This window comes from Coregonus lavaretus (genome assembly GCF_964263955.1).
Source record: "Coregonus lavaretus genome assembly, chromosome: 6".
Lineage (NCBI taxonomy): Eukaryota > Metazoa > Chordata > Actinopteri > Salmoniformes > Salmonidae > Coregonus > Coregonus lavaretus.
Window position 1 is genome coordinate 56,302,727 of NC_139993.1, and position 25,179 is coordinate 56,327,905.

At 44.4% G+C, this 25,179-nt stretch overlaps 1 protein-coding gene across 1 annotated transcript in view; it reads right to left on the bottom strand.

Moving 5' to 3' along the window:
- pde4ba (phosphodiesterase 4B, cAMP-specific a) overlaps positions 1-24,090 on the bottom strand; it is a 106,594-nt gene extending 82,504 nt beyond the window's left edge. The window contains exons 1-4 of the mRNA XM_084164120.1: positions 23,971-24,090; positions 21,149-21,185; positions 20,952-21,022; positions 12,127-12,176 (exon numbers count right to left, since the gene is read on the bottom strand). Of these exons, the coding sequence (XP_084020246.1) occupies positions 12,127-12,176; positions 20,952-21,022; positions 21,149-21,185; positions 23,971-24,002 (190 nt within the window). The 5' untranslated portion in view covers positions 24,003-24,090. The remainder of the gene's footprint in view (positions 1-12,126; positions 12,177-20,951; positions 21,023-21,148; positions 21,186-23,970) is intronic.
- Positions 24,091-25,179: the final 1,089 nt, after the last annotated feature.

Genomic DNA, 25,179 nt, shown 5'->3' on the forward strand with positions numbered 1-25,179 from the left:
ACTGGCCTGACAATATTACAGTAAATGAGATATGGGTAAATTAAGCTATAGTATAGAGTTAGGAAGCAAGCCTGATGAACCACTAATCTTTCTGATGATACCAACAGATTTCATCACTTTGCTGCAGAAAAATTGAATATGATCTTTCCAGGATAACTTTTCATCAGTTAAAATTCTGAGGAATCTAGTGGATGTTACTTGTTCTATTTAATTCCCACCAATTTAGATTTTTTACAATATTTCTGATTCTTACTAGTGAATACAATAAAGTTGGATTTTTTTACATTTAAAAATAATTTGTTTTTCTGGAACAATTCAGAAAATTTGGCCATGCCTGAGTTGGCTTCATTCATTAGTAAATCAAAATTATTGTGTGATAAAATCAAATGTCTATCATCAGCAAAAAGAATGGGAAGTATGGTAGAAGACACAGCAGCAAGGTCGTTGATATAGATTAGGAATAACAAAGGTCCAATTATCGAACCGTGTGGCATGCCACAGGATATCTTGGCCCTTAGAAGATCGATAACTTGTGGTTTTAAATTGTTGAACAACAGCCTCTGTGGGGGGTTGAAGTTAGAAAACCATGCGCCTGTGGTGGGACAGGTTAACCAATAGGATTTTACTATAGTGGGAGAGGTTACTCTAGGTTAACCAATAGAACTATACTATGGTGTCAGAGGTCACTGTTAGTTAACCAATAGGAGTATTCTATAGTGGGAGATGACACGTGAGTTCAACCAATGGGATATAGCATACTGTGTTAAGGTTCTGGGAAGAGAGAATAGTCCCAATCAGAGAGAGGATAGGAGTTTGTCACAATGGGATATATTATAGTGGGAGAGGTCACTCTAGTTCAATCATTGATATACACTTTACAGTGGTCCTATGAAGACAATGAGTCCCTAACAGAGAGGATAGAGCTGGGGTGGGCAATCATTTTGGCTCGAGGGCCACATTGGGATAAAAAAATTCAGCAGAGATTTGTTCGTCAAAAGCAATTTGCGGGCCAGAAAAAGGGTTGTTATTTCAAAACGTATAGGTTGATTATAATTTCTACATAGTTTCTATCTAGTTTTATATGTTCAATTGTGGCCTGGAGTGTTTTTTTAACCCAAAATAATCACCCCCCGCCCAGGACACACACACACACATACACACACACACCTAGGTTCCTAGGTCTCTAGCTGTAGGGTGAGTAGGGGTAAATATAGTAAGTCTACTGCATCAAACATACTTGAGAAGTTGATTCTAAGCTCATGTAATTTATACACCAGAATAATAACAACTAATCCATCAGATAAACCACTGCTAGCAGCCTCCAGCCCTATGCTTCCCTCCAGCCAGACATGGCTCCTATCTAGTGGAGCCTTGTGTGGCTCTGCCCACGAGACCCTGCTACAGACCCAAGGCCCCAGGGGGCCACATGGACACACTGCCCAGTGATTACATCACATGTCCGCTTATTCACTCTTCGCTTCTATGGAACCACTCAAGGTAATTCCGTGCTGTGTTTATCCCACAACAGGAACTCTGGTTCTGCGGAAATGTGACTGTACTGACAATGAAAAAATGTATACATCTCAATGAACAATGACACTCACTCTCAAACGTACATATTCTGTTTAGAGTCACACACAAACATATTTTGGGAGGAAACCCTTTGTCAGAGTTACGGACACATGCTTGCAATGTTGATTCCATTCAGTTTCTATGGAAAAATAACACTTGTCAAATGTTCCCTTCTCTTCCCTTCAGTTCGAGACCAGAGGCCAATTCCAGTTAACAGGCTAGATGAGTTAACCGTCATAAACACTCTGAGTCTCTCTAGGGTTTCACTCTAGAACACTATGCCTGGCTACCAGAGAACTCTGCCTGGTTAACAGAGAACTCTGCCTAGTTACCTGCTCCTTCAGGGGCCTTTGAGCGGGAAGCAGTAAAGACTGACTGGCAGTAGGTAATATTAAACATAGAGGACAGTAATACAGGGCAGGCTAATACTGGGCTGGAGGAAAGTGGTCCGAAGATACAGACCTGCTGTTTCCCAACACTCAGTCACCTGGGGCAGGAGTACCAAGCATTTTTCACAATACTGCAGACTCAAGTGTGTGTGTGTGTGTGTGTGTGTGTGTGTGTGTGTGTGTGTGTGTGTGTGTGTCCTTACTAGAACACACACTGGGTCTGACCACCAGAAGGGCAGCAGGAATAATAAATCGCCTTGGCAACGGGCAGCGGTGCATGGCATGCTGGTATGGTATTTAGCAGACGTGCTGTGTTAGAGATAGCTGTGGCATTCAGACAGGTTAGACGTGCCATAGGACCCACTGTTGATGCCAACAGGGATACCATGAGAAGGGCAGATGTCTGATAGTGTCATCACTTCTTAATTAAGAGTCTGTGAGTGCAAAGGAACAATGCTCGAGATCAGCTGTCAGCTGTGTTTGTGTGTGTGTGTGTGAGAGAGTGTGTGAGTGAGTGTGTGAGTGTGTGTACGTGTGTGTGTGTGTATTCCTGAATATGTATAGCTGTGGTCATGAGGGGAACCACGTCTCAGACCCTGGCAGATGGCCACCTCTGTGTCAGAGAGAAACCCCAGACATGTGTACCCAGGGCGGTGTCTATTATCACCCGTGCCCATGGCTTCTCCTCACCTCCAGCTGGGCCTATCACATATAGGAGCCAGTCACTATGACAAATAAACAAAGGCACAATGCTACATGTGGATAAGAATGGTTGGCTGTTTAAACCTGGCTGAAAACAGCCTATACTATATATTTGCCTATAAAAGATGATCTGAGCCGCATGCTATTAAACAAGTCACAGGAAGCATGCACTCCATTCATTGCCTTCCTTTTAGACAGAATAAAACAGGGCTGGGCAGATTACTTGAACATGTACTAGCCTAATCCGTAAGCCTACTAATAGATGTATTAATAAACTAAAAACGTGCGCATATTCAATAGCCTAGAAGAAACAAAGAAACCGAAAGAAAAAAACAGCCATACATAATTTAATAAAAAGCAGCTAACAGACAACTTTGTTTCACATTCTTTAATAACAGACTCATAAACACAAACACACAATAGGCTACAGCTCGCTTCACAGCTGTTTCCCACCAAAATACAGGGAAACTCCAGGTGTTGCAGCCTACAGTGCGCAGCGTTGGAGCAGCGTAAGCCCTCAAATCAGCCCTTCTTCTCTCTCTCGTCCCTCAGTGACCTCTGTTGCATTCCTGTATGCCAGCACTGTATTAGCAGCAGGGTCAGTCCAGGATGGGCATTTTAAGAAACAGTCATAAACTGGCTGATGATGAGTAACTCTTTATTCCCTGTCTGGTCTGGGCTCAATTCATTACATCCTGGGCATGTATTATAGGAACCCGTGCACAGCTACAGAACAGGGCTTAGAGAACGAACACACACGCATGCGCACACACACACACACAGCACCACCTCAGAACAGGTCTAAAAGAAAGCAGCCATATTAAGTGTTGCCCAAACTTGATTGAATTCAGAGAAAGAGGTACTTATTCTACCGTAAGCTATAAAGGTTAACTGGTTAAGTCAAGGTTCAACACATAGGATTTAAAGTAAACCACAGTAAGCCGTTATTCCAAGATGATTCAGTGATTTGCTGGAGCTTTAAGACTGAAAGGGGCTAACACCAAATATGCTCGGAGGGTCATCTGGAGATGCTCTTAGAGAAAGAGGAGCCTAGATATTGGACTACCAAATGTAGCAGGGGCTGTCTTTATCTATACCTCTCTCCTGTTTTACAACAGGGCTTACATTAGCTCCAGACTTAAATGGTCCAAGCACACCAAGAAGCCTTTTTAGACCTCAAATACAACAGGGTGATCAAATTAAGATCCTACATCTGTACATTGTCCATATCACTTTAGCCATACATAGACTAGGCTTTACTGCATGCCAAAGCAAACACTACTCCTGAGCTTAGCTTTGAAATAACACGTAGGGCCTCTCATTGGGAAAATGTCATGCTAGAGTCATTCCTCATAGATAAATAGTCTAACAATGGAGTTTTACACTGGAGCTTTACAATGGGGCTTTACAATGGGACTTTCACTTAAAAGCCAGACTGTTAACACCTTTCTATAGAGCTGAATAGCCAACCACACAGTGTGTGAATGAAGCCTGTAGGTTCACAGGCCTGTTCACACACACACACACACACACACACACACATTGTTGGAGGCAATTTCATCGCTGGGTTGACCTATCAGGAAGACTGGTCATACCTATGTGTTTTTCCATTACCGGTCCAGTCAACGCATGGGGAAAACATTTCCTCTATGACTCTAGAACTATGACAGAGCACTGAGGCCTTCGTCATGTTTGACCATCACAACAACACAACAGCAACATTCCTATGGTGTGAAATACCAGGCTGGTCACAAGAAAGAAACAAAAATAAACAACATTCGATGGCACAGCATTGGGTTCAAACTCATGAGGCTCAGAGCCAGAGCACGCTGCTTAGACCACTGAGCCACGGCAGTTCACAACTCTCTAGCAAGCAGGGAGAGTACTTGATGATACTTAATGCAAACAGTGCATAATTTTTTGATTACTTTGTTACCTTCCCCAAACCATAGCCCCTAACCTTAACCACTCGGAATGAATACCTAAACTTAACCCTTTGAGTTGTTTCTGTTTTAACCCTGTAACCATGCAGAGTTAACCCTGTAACCACGCAGAATTAATGGGTCAAATTTCGAAAAGGAAACTATGAGATCAGGTTGTGAAATACACAAGAAGCGGGCGGACCTCCCCAACCTGTTCTGATCGTCATCAGTGATGATCGCTCTCCTCTATCTCTCTTCTCTCTCTCCTCTATCTCTCTTCTCTCTCTCCTCTTACCTCTTCCTGTTTCTCCTCTATCTCTCTCTCTTAATAATAATAATAATAATAATAATATGCCATTTAGCAGACGCTTTTATCCAAAGCGACTTACAGTCCTGCATGCATACATTTTTACATATGGGTGGTCCCGGGGAACGAACCCACTACCCTGGCGTTACAAGTGCCATGCTCTACCAATTGAGCTACAGAGGACCACCCATGTGTCTAACTCTATGCCCTATTGCATAACAGTCCTACATATGTAGGATCTTAATTTGAGCCAGTTTGCTACAGCAGGAAAACAATCCTGCAGCAACAGGACATTTTAATTATTATGTGGATTATAACTAATGGAAATTTTTGTAGGGGTTGATACATTTTCAGTGAAATTTCAAAGTGGAAATTACAAACTTCAGAAGCCTTTTTAGACCTCAAATACAACAGGGTGATCAAATTAAGATCCTACATCTGTACATTGTCCATATCACTTTAGCCATACATAGACTAGGCTTTACTGCATGCCAAAGCAAACACTACTCCTGAGCTTAGCTTTGAAATAACATGTAAGGCCTCTCATTGGGAAAATGTCATGCTAGAGTCACTCTTCATCTCTCCCATGTATCTGTCCATCATCACGGCCACTGTGAAAAACCGCACTGAGGTTTTTCCAATTCCCTGCCTGCCTTGCTGCTGTGCGTGTCACTCAGTGTCACTCAGTGTCACTCAGTGTGCAGATGAGAAGTCATGACAACATCCCCTACTGTGATAAGAACATCAGGTCCTGTGTTGGTTATTTCCATTCCGAACTGTACAATATACACAACAACAACAACAGAACAGGCTATGCTGAGGCCTGACCCTAGCATTAAGTACATGACATTGTGTGAGCTGCGAGTGTGCAGACCACAGACCAGTGTGTGAGTGTTTATCAGTGTTGTATCCGTGTGTGAGTGTTTATCAGTGTTGTATCCGTGTGTGAGTGTTTATCAGTGTTGTATCCGTGTGTGAGTGTTTATCAGTGTTGTACCAGTGTGTGAGTGTTTATCAGTGTTGTACCAGTGTGTGAGTGTTTATCAGTGTTGTATCCGTGTGTGAGTGTTTATCAGTGTTGTATCCGTGTGTGAGTGTTTATCAGTGTTGTATCCGTGTGTGAGTGTTTATCAGTGTTGTACCAGTGTGTGAGTGTTTATCAGTGTTGTATCCGTGTGTGAGTGTTTATCAGTGTTGTACCAGTGTGTGAGTGTTTATCAGTGTTGTATCCGTGTGTGAGTGTTTATCAGTGTTGTATCCGTGTGTGAGTGTTTATCAGTGTTGTATCCGTGTGTGAGTGTTTATCAGTGTTGTATCCGTGTGTGAGTGTTTATCAGTGTTGTATCCGTGTGTGAGTGTTTATCAGTGTTGTACTAGTGTGTGAGTGTTTATCAGTGTTGTATCCGTGTGTGAGTGTTTATCAGTGTTGTATCCGTGTGTGAGTGTTTATCAGTGTTGTACTAGTGTGTGAGTGTTTATCAGTGTTGTATCTGTGTGTGAGTGTTTATCAGTGTTGTATCCGTGTGTGAGTGTTTATCAGTGTTGTACCAGTGTGTGAGTGTTTATCAGTGTTGTACCAGTGTGTGAGTGTTTATCAGTGTTGTATCCGTGTGTGAGTGTTTATCAGTGTTGTACCAGTGTGTGAGTGTTTATCAGTGTTGTATCCGTGTGTGAGTGTTTATCAGTGTTGTATCAGTGTGTGTGTTTTTCCATCAGTGCCTACGTGTTTATGAGATGTGGGCACAGAGACAATGGCCCTTTGTCTGTCTGCATCCCCTTTTTTCTCCAGTCCACTGAAGGAGCAAACACACACACAGGTACTGTTGCTTTGTCCAGCTAGTGGTCCAGTGGCCACACACACACACACACACACACACACACACACACACACACACACACACACACACACACACACACACACACACACACAGCTTCCCTGCCAGCCAGACACAAAAACACCTCCTGGGTTCCGTCCGTTTGTCCGGCGTGTTCCGTTACAACAGGGACGACAGGCCAATAACAGGATCAATCTGCTCCCCTCTTCCTCCCCTCTGCCGGCCGAAAAGAGAGGGGGAGCAGACGGAGGAAGGATGGGACAGGAAATCACTCTTTCCCTCTGTCTCATTGTCTCCAGTGCGACAGACAAAGACAGGGCTAGCAAGCCTTACATCACCCACTGTCATAGAGGGGGTAGGGTGTGTGTGTGTGTGTGTGTGTGTGTGTGTGTGTGTGTGTGTGTGTGTGTGTGTGTGTGTGTGTGTGTGTGTGTGTGTGTGTGTATGTGTGTGTGTGTGTGTGTGTGTGTGTGTGTGTGTGTGTATGTGTGTGGAGGAGGGGTGGGGGGATACAGGTGGAAGAAGGGACCTCTCAGAGCATGGGAATATGGTAAGATGGAAGAGACAGAGCTGAGGGAGTGATAAATAGAGGGTGATGTAATGACTCTGGTAGCATGCAGAGTAGCTATGCAGTAGGTAACCAACAGCACTGTCAAAGCCTTCAGCTACAGTATGTGGAAGTCTCATCAACTAACCTTGTGTTTAGATATAACCTAAGCTAACCTGAGCAAATGAGGACAAATGTATTATTGGAGGATTGGTTGAGTGGAGTCTACCTAATCATTCACAAGGAGAAACAATGACGGTAAAACACCTCCCAGATAATAAAAAAGTGGTCAGATGACGCAGATGCTAAGCTACAGGACTGTTTTGCTAGCACAGACTGGAATATGTTCCGGGATTCTTCTGATAGCATTGAGGAGTACACTACATCAGTCACTGGCTTCATCAATAAGTGCATCGATGATGTCATCCCCACAGTGACCGTACGTATATACCCCAACCAGAAGCCATGGATTACAGGCAACATCTGCACTGAGCTAAAGGGTAGAGCTGCCGCTTTCAAGGAGCGGGACTCTAACCCGGACGCTTATAAGAAATCCCGCTATGCCCTCCGACGAACCATCAAACAGGCAAAGAGTTAATACAGGACTAAGATTGAATCGTACTACACCGGCTCTGACGCTCGTCGGATGTGGCAGGGCTTGAAAACTATTACAGACTACAAAGGGAAGCACAGCCGCGAGCTGCCCAGTGACACAAGCCTACCAGACGAGCTAAACCACTTCTATGCTCGCTTCGAGGCAAGCAACACTGAAGCATGCATGAGAGCATCAGCTGTTCCGGAAGACTATGTGATCACGCTCTCCGTAGCCGATGTGAGTAAGACTTTTAAGCATGTCAACATTCACAAGGCCGCAGGGCCATACGGATTACCAGGACGTGTACTCCGAGCATGTGCTGACCAACTGGCAAGTGTCTTCACTGACATTTTCAACATGTCCCTGACTGAGTCTGTAATACCAACATGTTTCAAGCAGACCACCATAGTCCCCGTGCCCAAGGACACTAAGATAACCTGCCTAAATGACTACCGACCTGTAGCACTGACGTCTGTAGCCATGAAGTGCTTTGAAAGGCTGGTCATGGCTCACATCAACACCATTATCCCAGAAACCCTAGACCCACTCCAATTTGCATACCGCCTCAACAGATCCACAGATGATGCATCTCTATTGCACTCCACACTGCCCTTTCCCACCTGGACAAGGATCCTGGGACTATACACCTCCCTCTGCAATTGGATCCTGGACTTCCTGACGGGTCACCCCCAGGTGGTAAGGCTAGGTAACAAAACATCTGCCACGCTGATCCTCAACACGGGGGCCCCTCAGGCGTGCGTGCTCAGTCCCCTCCTGTACTCCCTGTTCACCCATGACTGCATGGCCAAGCACGACTCCAACACCATCATTAAGTTCTCAGACGACACAACAGTGGTAGGCCTGATCACCGACAACGATGAGACAGCCTATAGGGAGGAGGTCAGAGACCTGGCCGTGTGGTGCCAGGATAACAACCTCTCCCTCAACATGACCAAGACCAAGGAGATGATTGTGGACTACAGGAAAAAAAATGAGGACTAAGCACGCCCCAATTCTCATCAACGGGGCTGTAGTGGAACAGGTTGAGAGCTTCAAGTTCCTTGGTGTCCACATCACCAACAAACTATCATGGTCCAAACACACCAAGACAGTCGTGAAGAGGGCACGACAAAGCCTATTCCCCCTCAGGAGACTGAAAATATTTGGCATGGGTCCTCAGATCCTCAAAAAGTTATACAGCTGCACCATCGAGAGCATCCTGACTGGTTGCATCACCGCCTGGTATGGCAACTGCTCGGCCTCCGACCGCAAGGCACTACAGAGGGTAATGCGTACGGCCCGTACATCACTGGGGCCAAGCTTCCTGCCATCCAGGACCTCTATACCAGGTGGTGTCAGAGGAAGGCCCTCAAAATTGTCAAAGACTCCAGCCACCCTAGTCATAGACTATTCTCTCTGCTACCGCACGTCAAGCGGTACCGGAGCACTAAGTCTAGGTCCAAAAGGCTTCTCAACAGCTTCTACCCCCAAGCCATAAGACTCCTGGTCCTCTGTAGCTCAGCTGGTAGAGCACGGCGCTTGTAACGCCAAGGTAGTGGGTTCGATCCCCGGGACCACCCATACACAAAAATGTATGCACGCATGACTGTAAGTCGCTTTGGATAAAAGCGTCAGCTAAATGGCATATTATTATTTATTATTACTCCTGAACAGCTAATCATGGCTACCCGGAGTACTTGCACTGCCCCCCCACCCCCACCCCATATTTTTACGCTGCTGCTACTCTGTTAATTATTTATGCATAGTCACTTTAACTCTACCCACATGTACATATTACCTCAACTAGCCGGTGCCCCCCGCACATTGACTCTGCACCGGTACCCCCCTGTATATATATAGCGTCCCTACTGTTATTTTATTTTATTTTACTTCTGCTCTTTTTTTCTCAACACTTTTTTGTTGTTGTTGTTTTATGTTACTTTTTTATGAAAAAATAAATACGTTGTTGGTTAAGGGCTGTAAGTAAGCATTTCACGGTAATGTCTACACCTGTTGTATTCGGCGCATGTGGCAAATACAATTTGATTTGATTTGATTTGATCAAAATCTACTTCATCCACCATTTTAGTGATGGGGAAAAATTATATACAGTTACATATCGGGATATTATTTTTGATGATATATCGTATTGTTTGGACAATATCACAATATTATTTTTGGGCTAGTTGGTTGTACCTGCACCAAAATGCCAGTATTTTTCCTTCGTAGTTTGTTCGCCATCTTCTTTTGAAATAGGGAGCCAATTTGTTTTCAGCACTTTTATTTCCATTACTGATCAAAACTATTTTTCTCATGCTCTCTCTTGTCCCTCTGCAGCAGACATATAGTGAGCAATATTTTTGGAACGCAATTAAACCACAATATCGAATTGCTATACATATAGAATATCGTATCGGCACCTAAGTATCATGATAATATTGTATCGTCCCTGGCAATTCCCAGCCCTAACCCTTTTCACCTAACCCTTCAACACTGTACTCAGTGAACCCTGTGATGCTGCCAGCATGCTACTGATATCCTCCGAGGAGACTCTGAACTAAAACTACTGATTGAAAAGCACATGAAACCTCACAGTGCCTAACTCAATAGGTCATAGTGATCGTCATAGCCTAGTCTGCTTATAGGAAACACACTCATTATTTTCACATACACAAACACACGCACACACACACACACACTCAGCACCTGACGAGCACTCCCTCTTCAGAAAGGGGAAGTAGCGGTCTGTCCATCTGCGCTGACAGGAAGTCAACAAAAGCCGCATGCAGGCGGGCTGACGTCAATCAGGGCCCCGCAGCACTGTCACACAGGAACAGCTCCCTGCCCACAGAGACACACACACACACACGCTTGCACACACACACACACACACACACACACACACACACACACACACACACACACACACACACACACTCCGATACACACTTGCACAGCACCACACTCAAAAACATGTACATGCTGTGCACATATAGAAATACACATGTAGGCCTACTCATATGGATGCACATACACACATGCATTGATGCACATACACACATTTATTGACACACATACACACACACACACACAGTTGAATGACACACAATCACATCACGCACTTGCTCTTCTCTATTTCAATCTGCCCTTGTAATACAGTGTGTGTGTGTGTGTGTACTCCTCTGTCCTTGTAGGGCTTGTATTATAAGTCTAATGACTGGAAGTGTTTGGGATAACATATATCTTAACAATGTGAGAGGAATGGGGCTGAGTCCCTGTTCACTGTGTTATGGCCACGTCCCCAGCAGCAGACTCAATGGCATCCCATTCTCCTTCACTATGATGCTAACCACTAAAGAAAACCCACACTTCTCCTGCTATGTTTAATCAACATTTCTCAGAGATCCTCTGTCTTGTCTCGCCAAGGGTGTGTGAGTGTGTGTGTGTGTGTATGTATGTATGTATGTATGTATGTGTGTATGTCTGTGTGTGTGTGTGTGTGTGTGTGTTTGTGTGTGTGTGTGTGTGTATGTATGTAGGTGTGTGTGTATGTATGTTTGTTTGTGTGTGTGTTTGTTTATGTATGTGTGTGTGTGTGTGTGTGTGTGTGTGTGTGTGTGTGTGTGTGTGTGTGTGTGTGTGTGTGTGTGTGACAAACAGCCTCGTCGTTAGGGCAGCCTGCCCTCCTGACACTATCACACATGTAGACAGTTTGCTAGCTGTAGTGTAGGCTGAGAGCTTAAAGCTCAAGGACCCAGTCAGGAGTTCCCAGTCATGCACACACACACACACACAAACACACACACACACACACACACACACACACACACACACACACACACCATAGTCTCTACTCCGTTTATAATGGCTCCAGTACATTTCTAATGAGCAGGATTTACATGCTGTTGTGTTTTCAGTGAGAAGTGAGAGGTTTCCTGGTACTCCCCCCATCAGAGCAGTTAGACTAAAAACAGGCTGGGGGTGTGTTGTTAGTAACACTGAGGGGGTGAGGGAGGGGGTGAGGGAGGGGGTGAGGTCTCAGGGTTCAAGTGTAGACAAGAAAGTAACAGAAGAGTGAGGGAAAGACGGAGGAGGAGAGAGACAGAAGGGAGAGAGAGAAGAGAGACCAAGAGAATGGTCTTGACATTGATATCGTGTCTTAAGATTTAGGCTTAGGAAAACAGATGGACAAACCAACATCACTGTCTTTTGGACACCAGGTGCATTGCAGGAGAGAGTTGTGCATTGTGGTCTTACCTGGCAGACAGACTCTGGTGATGGGAGGCTGAGTGGCCGCAGGGGACCTCCTGAGGAAACAGAGAACATGCACAGCATATCAGTATGGATATGAAATACATTTTGATAGGCCTACATCACATCGTAACATTGTGCTATGGCCAACCACATCTGGTAAGAACTATATAGGTTAAGTCACTCTACATGAGGAGAGACAGAGGAGAGGAGAGACATAGGAGAGAGGAGAGACAGACAAGAACATGACACCCTCATCATACAGGGGGACAAACACCTACCTGGAGGTGACAGCATTCCCTCCCCCATATGCCCCCCTAGGCACAACTACGACAATATAACCAACAAAAACGGGTCACAACTCCTGCAGCTCTGTCGCATGCTGGGTATGTACATAGTCAATGGTAGGCTTCGAGGGGACTCCTATGGTAGATACACCTATAGCTCATCTCTTGGCAGTAGTTCTGTAGACTACTTTATCACTGACCTCAACCCAGAGTCTCTCAGAGCATTTACAGTCAGCCCACTGACACCCCTATCAGACCACAGCAAAATCACAGTCTACTTGAACAGAGCAATACTCAGTCATGAGGTATCAAAGCCAAAGGAACTGAATAATATTAAGAAATGCTATAGATGGAAGGAAAGTAGTGTCAAAACCTACCAAAAAACAATTAGGGAACAACAAATTCAATACCTTTTAGACAACTTCCTGGACAAAACGTTCCACTGTAATAGTGAAGGTGTAAACTTGGCAGTAGAAAACCTAAACAGTATATTTGACCTCTCAGCTTCCCTATCAAATCTAAAAATCTCTAACAGAAAACCAAAGAAAAGTAACATCAATGACAAATGTTTTGATGAAGAATGCAAAAACCTAAGAAAGAAATTGAGAAACCTATCCAACCAAAAACATAGAGACCCAGAAAACCTGAGCCTACGCCTTCACTATGGTGAATCCCTAAAACAATACAGAAATACACTACGGAAAAAGAAGGAAAAGCATGTCAGAAATCAGCTCAATGTAATTGAAGAATCCATACTCTAACCACTTCTGGGAAAATTGGAAAACACTAAACAAACAACAACACAAAGAGCTATCTATCCAAAACGGAGATGTATGGGTAAACCACTTCTCCAATCTTTTTGGCCCTATAACAAAAAACAAACAGCAAAAAAAAAATACATGATTAAATGCAAATCTTAGAATCAACTATTAAAGACTACCAGAACCCACTGGATTCTCCAATTACATTGAATGAACTACAGGACAAAATACAAACCCTCCAACCCCAAAAGGCCTGTGGTGTTGATGGTATCCTCAATGAAATGATAAAATATACAGACCACAAATTCCAATTGGCTATACTTAAACTCTTTAACATCATCCTTAGCTCTGGCATTTTCCCCAATATTTGGAACCAAGGACTGATCACCCCAATCCACAAAAGTGGAGACAAAATTGACCCCAATAACTACAGTGTGATATGCGTCAACAGCAACCTTGGGAAAATCCTCTGCATCATCATTAACAGCAGACTAGTTCATTTCCTCAGTGAAAACAATGTATTGAGCAAATGTCAAATTGGCTTTTTACCAAATTACCGTACGACAGACCACGTATTCACCCTGCACACCCTAATTGACAAACAACAAAACAAAACAAAGGCAAAGTCTTCTCATGCTTTGCTGACTTCAAAAAAGCTTTTGACTCAATTTGGCATGAGGGTCTGCTATACAAATTTATGGAAAGTGGTGTTGGGGGAAAAACATTATAAAATCCATGTACACAAACAACAAGTGTGCGGTTAAAATTGGCAAAAAAAACACACATTTCTGAAACTAACTCTGAGGGTATACCAGTTTCATTAAAGGAACAAATAATTTACAGCTGTGCCATATACAGTGGGGAGAACAAGTATTTGATACACTGCCGATTTTGCAGGTTTTCCTACTTACAAAGCATGTAGAGGTCTGTAATTTTTATCATAGGTACACTTCAACTGTGAGAGACGGAATCTAAAACAAAAATCCAGAAAATCACATTGTATGATTTTTAAGTAATTAATTTGCATTTTATTGCATGACATAAGTATTTGATCACCTGCCAACCAGTAAGAATTACGGCTCTCACAGACCTGTTAGTTTTTCTTTAAGAAGCCCTCCTGTTCTCCACTCATTACCTGTATTAACTGCACCTGTTTGAACTCGTTACCTGTATAAAAGACATCTGTCCACACACTCAATCAAACAGACTCCAACCTCTCCACAATGGCCAAGACCAGAGAGCTGTGTAAGGACATCAGGGATAAAATTGTAGACCTGCACAAGGCTGGGATGGGCTACAGGACAATAGGCAAGCAGCTTGGTGAGAAGGCTACAACTGTTGGCGCAATTATTAGAAAATGGAAGAAGTTCAAGATGACGGTCAATCACCCTCGGTCTGGGGCTCCATGCAAGATCTCACCTTGTGGGGCATCAATGATCATGAGGAAGGTGAGGGATCAGCCCAGAACTACACGGCAGGACCTGGTCAATGACCTGAAGAGAGCTGGGACCACAGTCTCAAAGAAAACCATTAGTAACACACTAGGCCGTCATGGATTAAAATCCTGCAGCGCACGCAAGGTCCCCCTGCTCAAGCCAGCGCATGTCCAGGCCCGTCTGAAGTTTGCCAATGACCATCTGGATGATCCAGAGGAGGAATGGGAGAAGGTAATGTGGTCTGATGAGACAAAAATAGAGCTTTTTGGTCTAAACTCCAATCGCCGTGTTTGGAGGAAGAAGAAGGATGAGTGCAACCCCAAGAACACCATCCCAACCGTGAAGCATGGAGGTGGAAACATCATTCTTTGGGGATGCTTTTCTGCAAAGGGGACAGGACGACTGCACCGTATTGAGGGGAGGATGGATGGGGCCATGTATCGCGAGATCTTGGCCAACAACCTCCTTCCCTCAGTAAGAGCATTGAAGATGGGTCGTGGCTGGGTCTTCCAGCATGACAACGACCCGAAACACACAGCCAGGGCAACTAAGGAGTGGGTCCGTAAGAAGCATCTCAAGGTCCTGGAGTGGCCTAGCCAGTCTCCAGACCTGAACCCAATAGAAAATCTTTGGAGGGAGCTGAAAGTCCATATTGCCCAGCGACAGCCCCGAAACCTGAAGGATCTGGAGAAGGTCTTTATGGAGGAGTGGGCCAAAATCCCTGCTGCAGTGTGTGCAAACCTGGTCAAGACCTACAGGAAACGTATGATCTCCGTAATTGTAAACAAAGGTTTCTGTACCAAATATTAAGTTCTGCTTTTCTGATGTATCAAATACTTATGTCATGAAATAAAATGCAAATTAATTACTTAAAAATCATACAATGTGATTTTCTGGAGCCCCAGACCGAGGGTGATTGACCGTCATCTTGAACTTCTTCCATTTTCTAATAATTGCGCCAACAGTTGTAGCCTTCTCACCAAGCTGCTTGCCTATTGTCCTGTAGCCCATCCCAGCCTTGTGCAGGTCTACAATTTTATCCCTGATGTCCTTACACAGCTCTCTGGTCTTGGCCATTGTGGAGAGGTTGGAGTCTGTTTGATTGAGTGTGTGGACAGATGTCTTTTATACAGGTAACGAGTTCAAACAGGTGCAGTTAATACAGGTAATGAGTGGAGAACAGGAGGGCTTCTTAAAGAAAAACTAACAGGTCTGTGAGAGCCGTAATTCTTACTGGTTGGCAGGTGATCAAATACTTATGTCATGCAATAAAATGCAAATTAATTACTTAAAAATCATACAATGTGATTTTCTGGATTTTTGTTTTAGATTCCGTCTCTCACAGTTGAAGTGTACCTATGATAAAAATTACAGACCTCTACATGCTTTGTAAATAGGAAAACCTGCAAAATCGGCAGTGTATCAAATACTTGTTCTCCCCACTGTATATCAACGAATTGGCGAGGGCACTAGAACAGTCTGCAACACCCGGCCTCACCCTATAGAATCTGAAGTCAAATGTCTACTGTTTGCTGATGATCTGGTGCATCTGTCCCCAACCAAGGAGGGCCTACAGCAGCACCTAGATCTTCTGCACAGATTCTGTCAGACGTGGGCCCTGACAGTAAATCTCAGCAAGACAAAAATAATGGTGTTCCAAAAAAGGTCCAGTTGCCAGGACCACAAATACAAATTCCATCTAGACACCGTTGCCCTAGAGCACACAAAAAACTATACATACCTCGGCCTAAACATCAGCGCCACAGGTAACTTCCACAAGAGACAAGGCAAGAAGGGCCTTCTATGCCATCAAAAGGAACATAACATTTGACATACCAATTAGGATCTGGCTAAAAATACTTGAATCAGCTATAGAACCCATTGCCCTTTATGGTTGTGAGGTCTGGGGTCCGCTCCCCAACCAAGAATTCACAGGATGGGACAAACACCAAACTGAGACTCTGCATTCAGAATTCTGCAAAAATATCCTCTGTGTACAACAAAAAACACCAAATAATGCATGCAGAGCAGAATTAGGCCGATACCCGCTAATTATCAAAATCCAGAAAAGAGACGTTAAATTCTATAACCACTTAAAAGGAAGCGATTCCCAAACCTTCCATAACAAAGTCATCACCTACAGAGAGATGAACTTGGAGAAGAGTCCCCTAAGCAAGCTGGTCTTGGGGCTCTGTTCACAAACACAAACAGAGCCCACAGAGCCCCAGGACAGCAAAACAATTAGACCCAACCAAATCATGAGAAAACAAAAAGAGAATTACTTGACACATTGGAAATAATTAACAAAAAAACAGAGTAAACTAGAATGCTATTTGATCCTAAACAGAGAGTACACAGTGGCAGAATACCTGACCTCTATGACTGACCCAAATTTAAGGAAAGCTTTGACTATGTACAGACTCAGTGAGCATAGCCTTGCTATTGAGAAAGGCCGCCGTAGGCAGACCTGGCTCTCAAGAGAAGACAGGCTATGTGCACACTGCCCACAAAATGAGGTGAAAACTCAGCTGCACTTCCTAACCTCCTGCCAAATGTATGACCATATTAGAGACACATATTTCCCTCAGATTACACAGATCCACAAAGAATTCGAAAACAAACCCAATTTTGATAAACTCCCATATCTATTGGGTGAAATACCACAGTGTGCAATCACAGCAGCAAGATTTGTGACCTGTTGCCATAAGAAAAGGGCAACCAGTGAAGAACAAACACCATTGTAAATACAACCCATATTTATGTTTATTTATTTTCCCATTTGTAATTTAACTATTTGCACATTGTTACAACACTGTATATATACATAATATGACATTTTAAATGTCTTTATTCTTTTGGAACTTCTGAGTGTAATGTTTACTGTTAATTTTATTGTTTATTTCACTTTTGTTTACTATCTACTTCACTTGCTTTGGCAATGTTAACATACATTTCCCATGCCAATAAAGCTCTTAAATTGAATTGAAATTGAATTGACAGAGGAGAGGAGGGACAGAGGAGAGGAAGACAGAGGAGAGGAAGACAGAGGAGAGGAGAGACAGAGGAGAGGAGAGACAGAGGAGAGGAGAGACAGAGGAGAGGAGAGACAGAGGAGAGGAGAGACAGAGGAGAGGAGAGACAGAGGAGAGGAGATACAGAGGAGAGGAGATACAGAGGAGAGGAGAGACAGATGAGAGGAGAGACAGAGGAGAGGAGATACCGAGGAGAGGAGAGACAGAGGAGAGGAGATACAGAGGATAGGAGATACAGAGGAGAGGAAGACAGAGGAGAGGAAGACAGAGGAGAGGAGAGACAGAGGAGAGGGGAGACAGAGGAGAGGAGAGACAGAGGAGAGGTGAGACAGAGGAGAGGAGATACAGAGGAGAGGAGATACAGAGGAGAGGAGATACAGAGGAGAGGAAGACAGAGGAGAGGAAGACAGAGGAGAGGAGAGACAGAGGAGAGGAGATACAGAGGAGAGGAGAGACAGAGGAGAGGAGATACAGAGGAGAGGAGATACAGAGGAGAGGAGATACAGAGGAGAGGAAGACAGAGGAGAGGAAGACAGAGGAGAGGAGAGACAGAGGAGAGGATAGACAGAGGAGAGGAAAGACAGAGGAAAGGAGATACAGAGGAGAGGAGAGACAGAGGAGAGGAGAGACAGAGGAGAGGAGATACAGAGGAGAGGAGAGACAGAGGAGAGGAGATACAGAGGAGAGGAGAGAGAGGAGAGGAGAGACAGAGGAGAGGAGATACAGAGGAGAGGAGAGACAGAGGAGAGGAGAGACAGAGGAGAGGAAGACAGAGGAGAACGAGGCCAACATGTCTGTGAGGATTACAGAGAGAAGAGGAGGGAAAAACTGAAAGGAAGAGAGTGTGAGAGAGAGAGAGAGAGAGAGAGCAAGAGAGAGAGAGAGATTGAGAAAAGCAGCAGGTAAATGAGGAATAAAAGGTGAATTGAGATCAACCTTTCCTTTCAACAAGCTCTCAAAGCACATCTTCCTGATCTGCTCTGTGTGCGAGTTTGCGTGCGTGCATGTGTGTGCATGCAAGTTTGTTTGTCTGCAAGTGTGTGTGTGTGCCTGCAAGCATGCATGCAAGTATGTGTGTGTGTGAGTGTGTGTGTGTGTGCGCCTGCGAGGGTGCGTTCATGTATGCGCACGTGTGTGTGTATGTGTGTGTGTGTGTGTGTGTGTGTGTGTGTGTTTGTGTGTGAGCTGAATGTAGGTCAGGGAGGCTTTGGGTTTTCAATTAGGCAGGCTGTTCAATACAAGCTTTTTATGAACAAAGCTTGTATTCCAGTATCTTTACAACATGCTAGAGACAGAACACAGACACTGTCAAGGTGATATCTGATTGCAGGAGGAACAATGCCCTACATACAAATTCATCCATAATACACATTTTCTGTTTTGTAATATTAGTCTGCAATATCAACTCAATGGAGAAACTATGCGTTCCAGTCGGAGTCCCAGTCTGAGTCCCAGCCTGAGTCCCAGCCTGAGTCCCAGCCTGAGTCCAAGTATGAGTCCCAGCCTGAGTCCAAGTATGAGTCCCAGCCTGAGTCCAAGTATGAGTCCCAGCCTGAGTCCAAGTATGAGTCCCAGCCTGAGTCCCAGCCTGAGTCCCAGCCTGAGTCCAAGTATGAGTCCCAGCCTGAGTCCAAGTATGAGTCCCAGCCTGAGTCCAAGTATGAGTCCCAGCCTGAGTCCAAGTATGAGTCCCAGCCTGAGTCCAAGTATGAGTCCCAGCCTGAGTCCCAGCCTGAGTCCCAGTTTTAGTCCCAGTCTGTCCCAGTATTAGTCCCAGTCTGTCCCAGTATTAGTCCCAGTCTGTCCCAGTCTGAGTACCAGTCTGTACCAGTTTTTGTCCCAGTCTGTCCCAGTATTAAGCCCAGTCTGTCCCAGTCTGAGACCCAGTCTGTCCCAGTCTGAGACCCAGTCTGTCCCAGTTTTAGTCCCAGTCTGTCCCAGTATTAGTCCCAGTCTGTCCCAGTCTGAGTCCCAGTCTGTCCCAGTTTTATCCCAGTCTGTCCCATTATTAGTCCCAGTCTGTCCCAGTCTGAGTCCCAGTCTGTCCCAGTCTGAGTCCCAGTCTGTCCCAGTCTGATCCCAGTCTGTCCCAGTATAACCCCAGTCTGTCCCAGTTTTAGTCCCAGTCTGAGTCCCAGTCTGTCCCAGTATAACCCCAGTCTGTCCCAGTTTTAGTCCCAGTCTGAGTCCCAGTCTGTCCCAGTTTTAGTCCCAGTCTGAGTCCCAGTCTGTCCCAGTATAACCCCAGTCTGTCCCAGTTTTAGTCCCAGTCTGGGTCCCAGTCTGTCCCAGTTTTAGTCCCAGTCTGAGTGGATTCATTCTAGAGGAGGATGTTCTGCACTACATAATAAGGCATACAGGCATGTGATTCATGCATAGCCTATAATGTGTGCATTATGTTTTAGACATTTCAGACAGGCTTATGACCAATATTACTTAACATGCACAATATAATAATTTACATAAATGGCAGTTGATCTGTGTCAGTGATAACGGGGTTGTTTTTCCCCCATCACCCCACAGCTAACCTCCTTAAGAAAGAGTGCAAACAGTGTCCTAATAGCTTGACGTAGTTCAAGTGTTTTCCTGAGGAAAAAGAGAAACCATGTGTTTCACATCCTGCTGTGCAGTGCACCACCTCTCTCCTCTCTCCTGGCCTTATCATTATACTGGAAAAACACAAGGACGACTTGGAATCTGGAGTCTCATGGAAACCTGGGAGAATAATAAGATGGGTTCCAAGTTCTGTGTTCTGAGTTCTGTGTTCTGAGTTCTGTGTTCTGAGTTCATGTGTTCTGAGTTCTTGTGTTCTGAGTTCTGTGTTCTGAGTTATATGTTCTGAGTTCTGTGTTCTGAGTTCTGTGTTCTGAGTTCTGTGTTCTGAGTTCTGTGTTCTGAGTTCTGTGTTCTGAGTTCTGAGTTCATGTGTTCTACAGCCTGAGGATAGCGCTGACAGAGAAGGGCGACATCTTACGAGTTCCAACCCAACTTTGTCAAGCTTTTCACGGTAAAGTCTATACCAGTTGTATTCGGCGCATGTGACAAATACAATTTGATTTCATTTGATGATGTGTTGAACTGTGAAAATGTTTAAATGCAGAGAGAAAAGCGCCAATAAAACAAGGCCGTGAGTGGGTGGAATAGGTAGCAACTGCCCTCTTGTGGATGGAGATACAAACTACAGCACATTTACAGCTGCTGTTTATTGTCCTCCAAAGCAGACATGACACTAATTTGTTTTGTACCTTTATTTATGCATAATTCATTAGGTAGGGGTCTTAATCAGTCAGATCAGCAATAACACCAGACACTTACTTGTTTGAAGCACATTGGACATTGGTCAGGACAGTGAAGTTGTTTCTTACACTTCGAAGGCTTGCGAGGACCTGGACAGAAAGAAAACACGTTTAGCCATTACTTACTCCAGAAAGTATGGAAAGACACTGAGATGGTCTGAATATAGGTGTGTTAGCAACTGGGTTAAAGGACAGGTGAGCTGGGATCATATTTACCTGAGCAAAAGGCGTTACTATCAGGTCATCACCATGTCTGTAAACACAAACAAAAACATGTCAACAACACATCCTGAGCATAATTCAGAAAGCATTCCTAAGACTGTTAACAGTGGCATACACACGTCAGGTGTAATGGGCTAAATCAGTCCATTGTTTCAAAACCAGGGGAAATAATGTTACTTTAACCACATCCAGGGAGGTAGTCATTATGAAAGTATGTGCCAGTTAGTTATGAGTAACGAAGGTCCCAATACCCTAAACTGTGCCTGTAGTTGAGCCATTGAGGACAAACAGGAATCTTAAGACAAATTACCCCTACGTACCCCACAGCCAAATATGACCCCTATGTACCCCACAGACAAGTTATCCCTACGTACCCCACAGCCAAATATGACCCCTATGTACCCCACAGACAAATTACCCCTACGTACCCTACAGCCAAATATGACCCCTATGTACCCCACAGACATATTACCCCTACGTACCCTACAGCCAAATTACCCCTACGTACCCCACAGACAAATTACCCCTATGTACCCCACATACAAATTACCCCTATGTACCCCACAGCCAAATTACCCCTACGTACCCCACAGCCAAATTACCCCTACGTACCCCACAGCCAGATTACCCCTACGTACCCTACAGCCAAATATGACCCCTATGTACCCTACAGCCAAATATGACCCCTATGTACCCCACAGACAAATTACCCCTACGTACCCCACAGACAAATTACCCCTACGTACCCTACAGCCAAATATGACCCCTATGTATCCCACAGACAAATTACCCCTACGTACCCTACAGCCAAATTACCCCTACGTACTCCACAGACAAATTACCCTTACGTACCCTACAGCCAAATTACCCCTATGTACCCCACAGACAAATTACTCCTATGTACCCCACAGACAAATTACTCCTATGTACCCCACAGACAAATTACCCCTATGTATCCCACAGACAAATTACCCCTACGTACCCTACAGCCAAATTACCCCTACGTACCCCACAAACAAATTACCCCTACGTACCCCACAGCCAAATATGACCCCTACGTACCCCACAGACAAATTACCCCTACGTACCCCACAGCCAAATATGACCCCTACGTACCCCACAGACAAATTACCCATACGTATCCTACAGCCAAATTACCCCTACGTACCCCACAGACAAATTACCCCTACCCACCCCACAGCCAAATTACCTCTACGTACCCCACAACCAAATTACCCCTACGTACCCCACAGCCAAATATGACCCCTACGTACCCCACAGACAAATTACCCCTACGTACCCCACAGACAAATTACCCCTACGTACCCTACAGCCAAATATGACCCCTATGTACCCCACAGACAAATTACCCCTATGTACCCCACAGACAAATTAACCCTATGTACCCCACAGACAAATTACCCCTACGTACCCTACAGCCAAATTACCCCTACGTACCCCACAGACAAATTACCCCTACGTACCCCACAGCCAAATATGACCCCTACGTACCCCACAGACAAATTACCCCTATGTACTCCACAGCCAAATATGACCCCTACGTACCCTACAGACAAATTACCCCTACGTACCCTACAGACAAATTACCCCTACGTACCCCACAGACAAATTACCCCAACGTACCCCACAGACAAATTACCCCAACGTACCCCACAGACAAATTACCCCTACGTACCCCACAGCCAAATATGACCCCTACGTACCCCACAGACAAATTACCCCTACGTACCCTACAGCCAAATTACCCCTACGTACCCCACAGACAAATTACCCCAACATACCCCACAGCCAAATTACCTTTACGTACCCCACAGCCAAATTACCCCTACGTACCCTACAGCCAAATTACCCCTACGTACCCCACAGCCAAATTACCCCTACGTACCCCACAGCCAAATTACCCCAACATACCCCACAGCCAAATTACCCCTACGTACCCCACAGCCAAATACCTCTACGTACCCCACAGCCAAATTACCCCTACGTACCCCACATTCAAATATGACCCCTACGTACCCCACAGACAAATTACCCCTATGTACCCCACAGCCAAATTACAATAACATCAGAGCTCAATGGCGTCTTGCATAATAGTGGCTTATAGGCTATCAAATAGGATGTTGTTACACAAAGACATTAAGCAATAAGAACCAGTTACACTCTGACATGAGAAAATATCCCTGAAATTCACTAATAAGGAACACTTATTCTACTGGAATGTAATGTTGTTAGGTAAAATATGTTCCTGGTTAAAGAAAGCTTCTTTCCACTGTCATGTGTTTGGACTCTTTCTATTATCAGCTCATCATCTTTAGTATTTGGTATTTTATCAGGATCCCCATTAGCTGTTGCGAAAGCAGCAGCTACTCTTCCTGGGGTCCACACAAAGCATGAAACATGACATAATACAGAACATTAATTGACAAGAACAGCTCAAGGACCTAACTACATACATTTTTAAATGGCACACGTAGCCTACATATCAATACATACACATAAACTATCTAGGTCAAATAGGGGAGAGGCGTTGTGCTGTGAGGTGTTGCTTTATCTGTTTTTTCTTTGGTATTTTCTGATAACGATGAGCCTCTTTTGGAACCCTTTTTCCACTTATCATTTGGCAAATTATTAGTGGTGGTAGTATCCACAGAAATGGTTGTCATTTATCATGTACCAGGGGACATGGATCGAACATAATGGAACACACTGAACAAACAGATCAGAACAACCAGATCACTTCATGGTATGTGAGTGTGTAAGAGTGTTTGGAAGTGTGTGCGTGTGTGATAACTTACAGTTCGGATGCGATGGAGGAGTTTCGGGACATGGACTTGGGCGAGAGTTCGTAGTCACTGTCCGAGCGGTAGAGGAAGGACTCTCTGCGCTGGTTGTGTCCAGGGAAGTTGGTGTGTAGGACCAGGCCTGACCCGGGAGACGCTGAAGGGTCCAACGGACTGCAGCTGGCTGACGGGCCATTCTCCACGTCAAAGCTGCAACACACATAGAAAACATAATGTTACTAACAAAGTTACTACATCTATCTTTTCTACTGGTCCTGTGAGGTTCAGTCGGTAGAGAATGGCGCTTGCGACGCCAAGGGTTGTAGGTTTGATTCCTGCTGGGGCCACCAATACATAAAATGTATGCACACATGACTGTACTGTAAGTCGCTTTGGATAAAAGAGTTAAATGGCATTTATTATTATTATTATCATTCTATATGTTGTATTACTTTCCACCTACAGGCCAGAACAAAACAGAACAACCAACTGACACTACAAATGATATTCCTTTTGGAAATAAAAGTTGATCTAATTCTAAAGTTCCTATAATTTCAGGTCTACAGAAAACTCTAGACTACATTACGAAGATGGTCCGACATACAGAGAGCATGAGAATGGTTCACAATCGGGATGATATTACACTGAAAAAATATTATGGAATGGCAACTTTCCATCATTGGTTTGCGGTGTGTCAACAGAGACAGATAACATATGAAATAGGATCTGCCTTGTAAAAACACAAGTTGCTGTATCATACCAAACAATGACATCACTGTTCATGTGAGTCCTCTGTGACATTAAGATTCATGTGAGTACTCTTTGACATCACTGTTCATGTGTACTCTGTGACATCAAGATTCACGTGAGTACTCTGTGACCTCCCAGAGAACACAGAGAACAATGATGAGACCATCAGGGCCACATTTAGGCTTCAAGCGGTCTTTGTTGATAACAGATAAAAGAACGCAAAATCTTTCACAATCTTTCACAATAAACATCCAAGACTGAGATACGCTGTGATTCTCGTTTTAATTCTAACAAGGAAGTACTACACATCGATTCTAGTTAATGACAAGGTAGTGACATCATGAACACTCTGGGCCTAACTGACAAAAACTGGGGGGAAAAATAAATTATGACACAGATGTTGCTATTCCAATCAGAACAGGGGTGGAGGGTAAGAGAGAGGGATCTTGACAAAAAGTCCCCGGAGAGAGATCA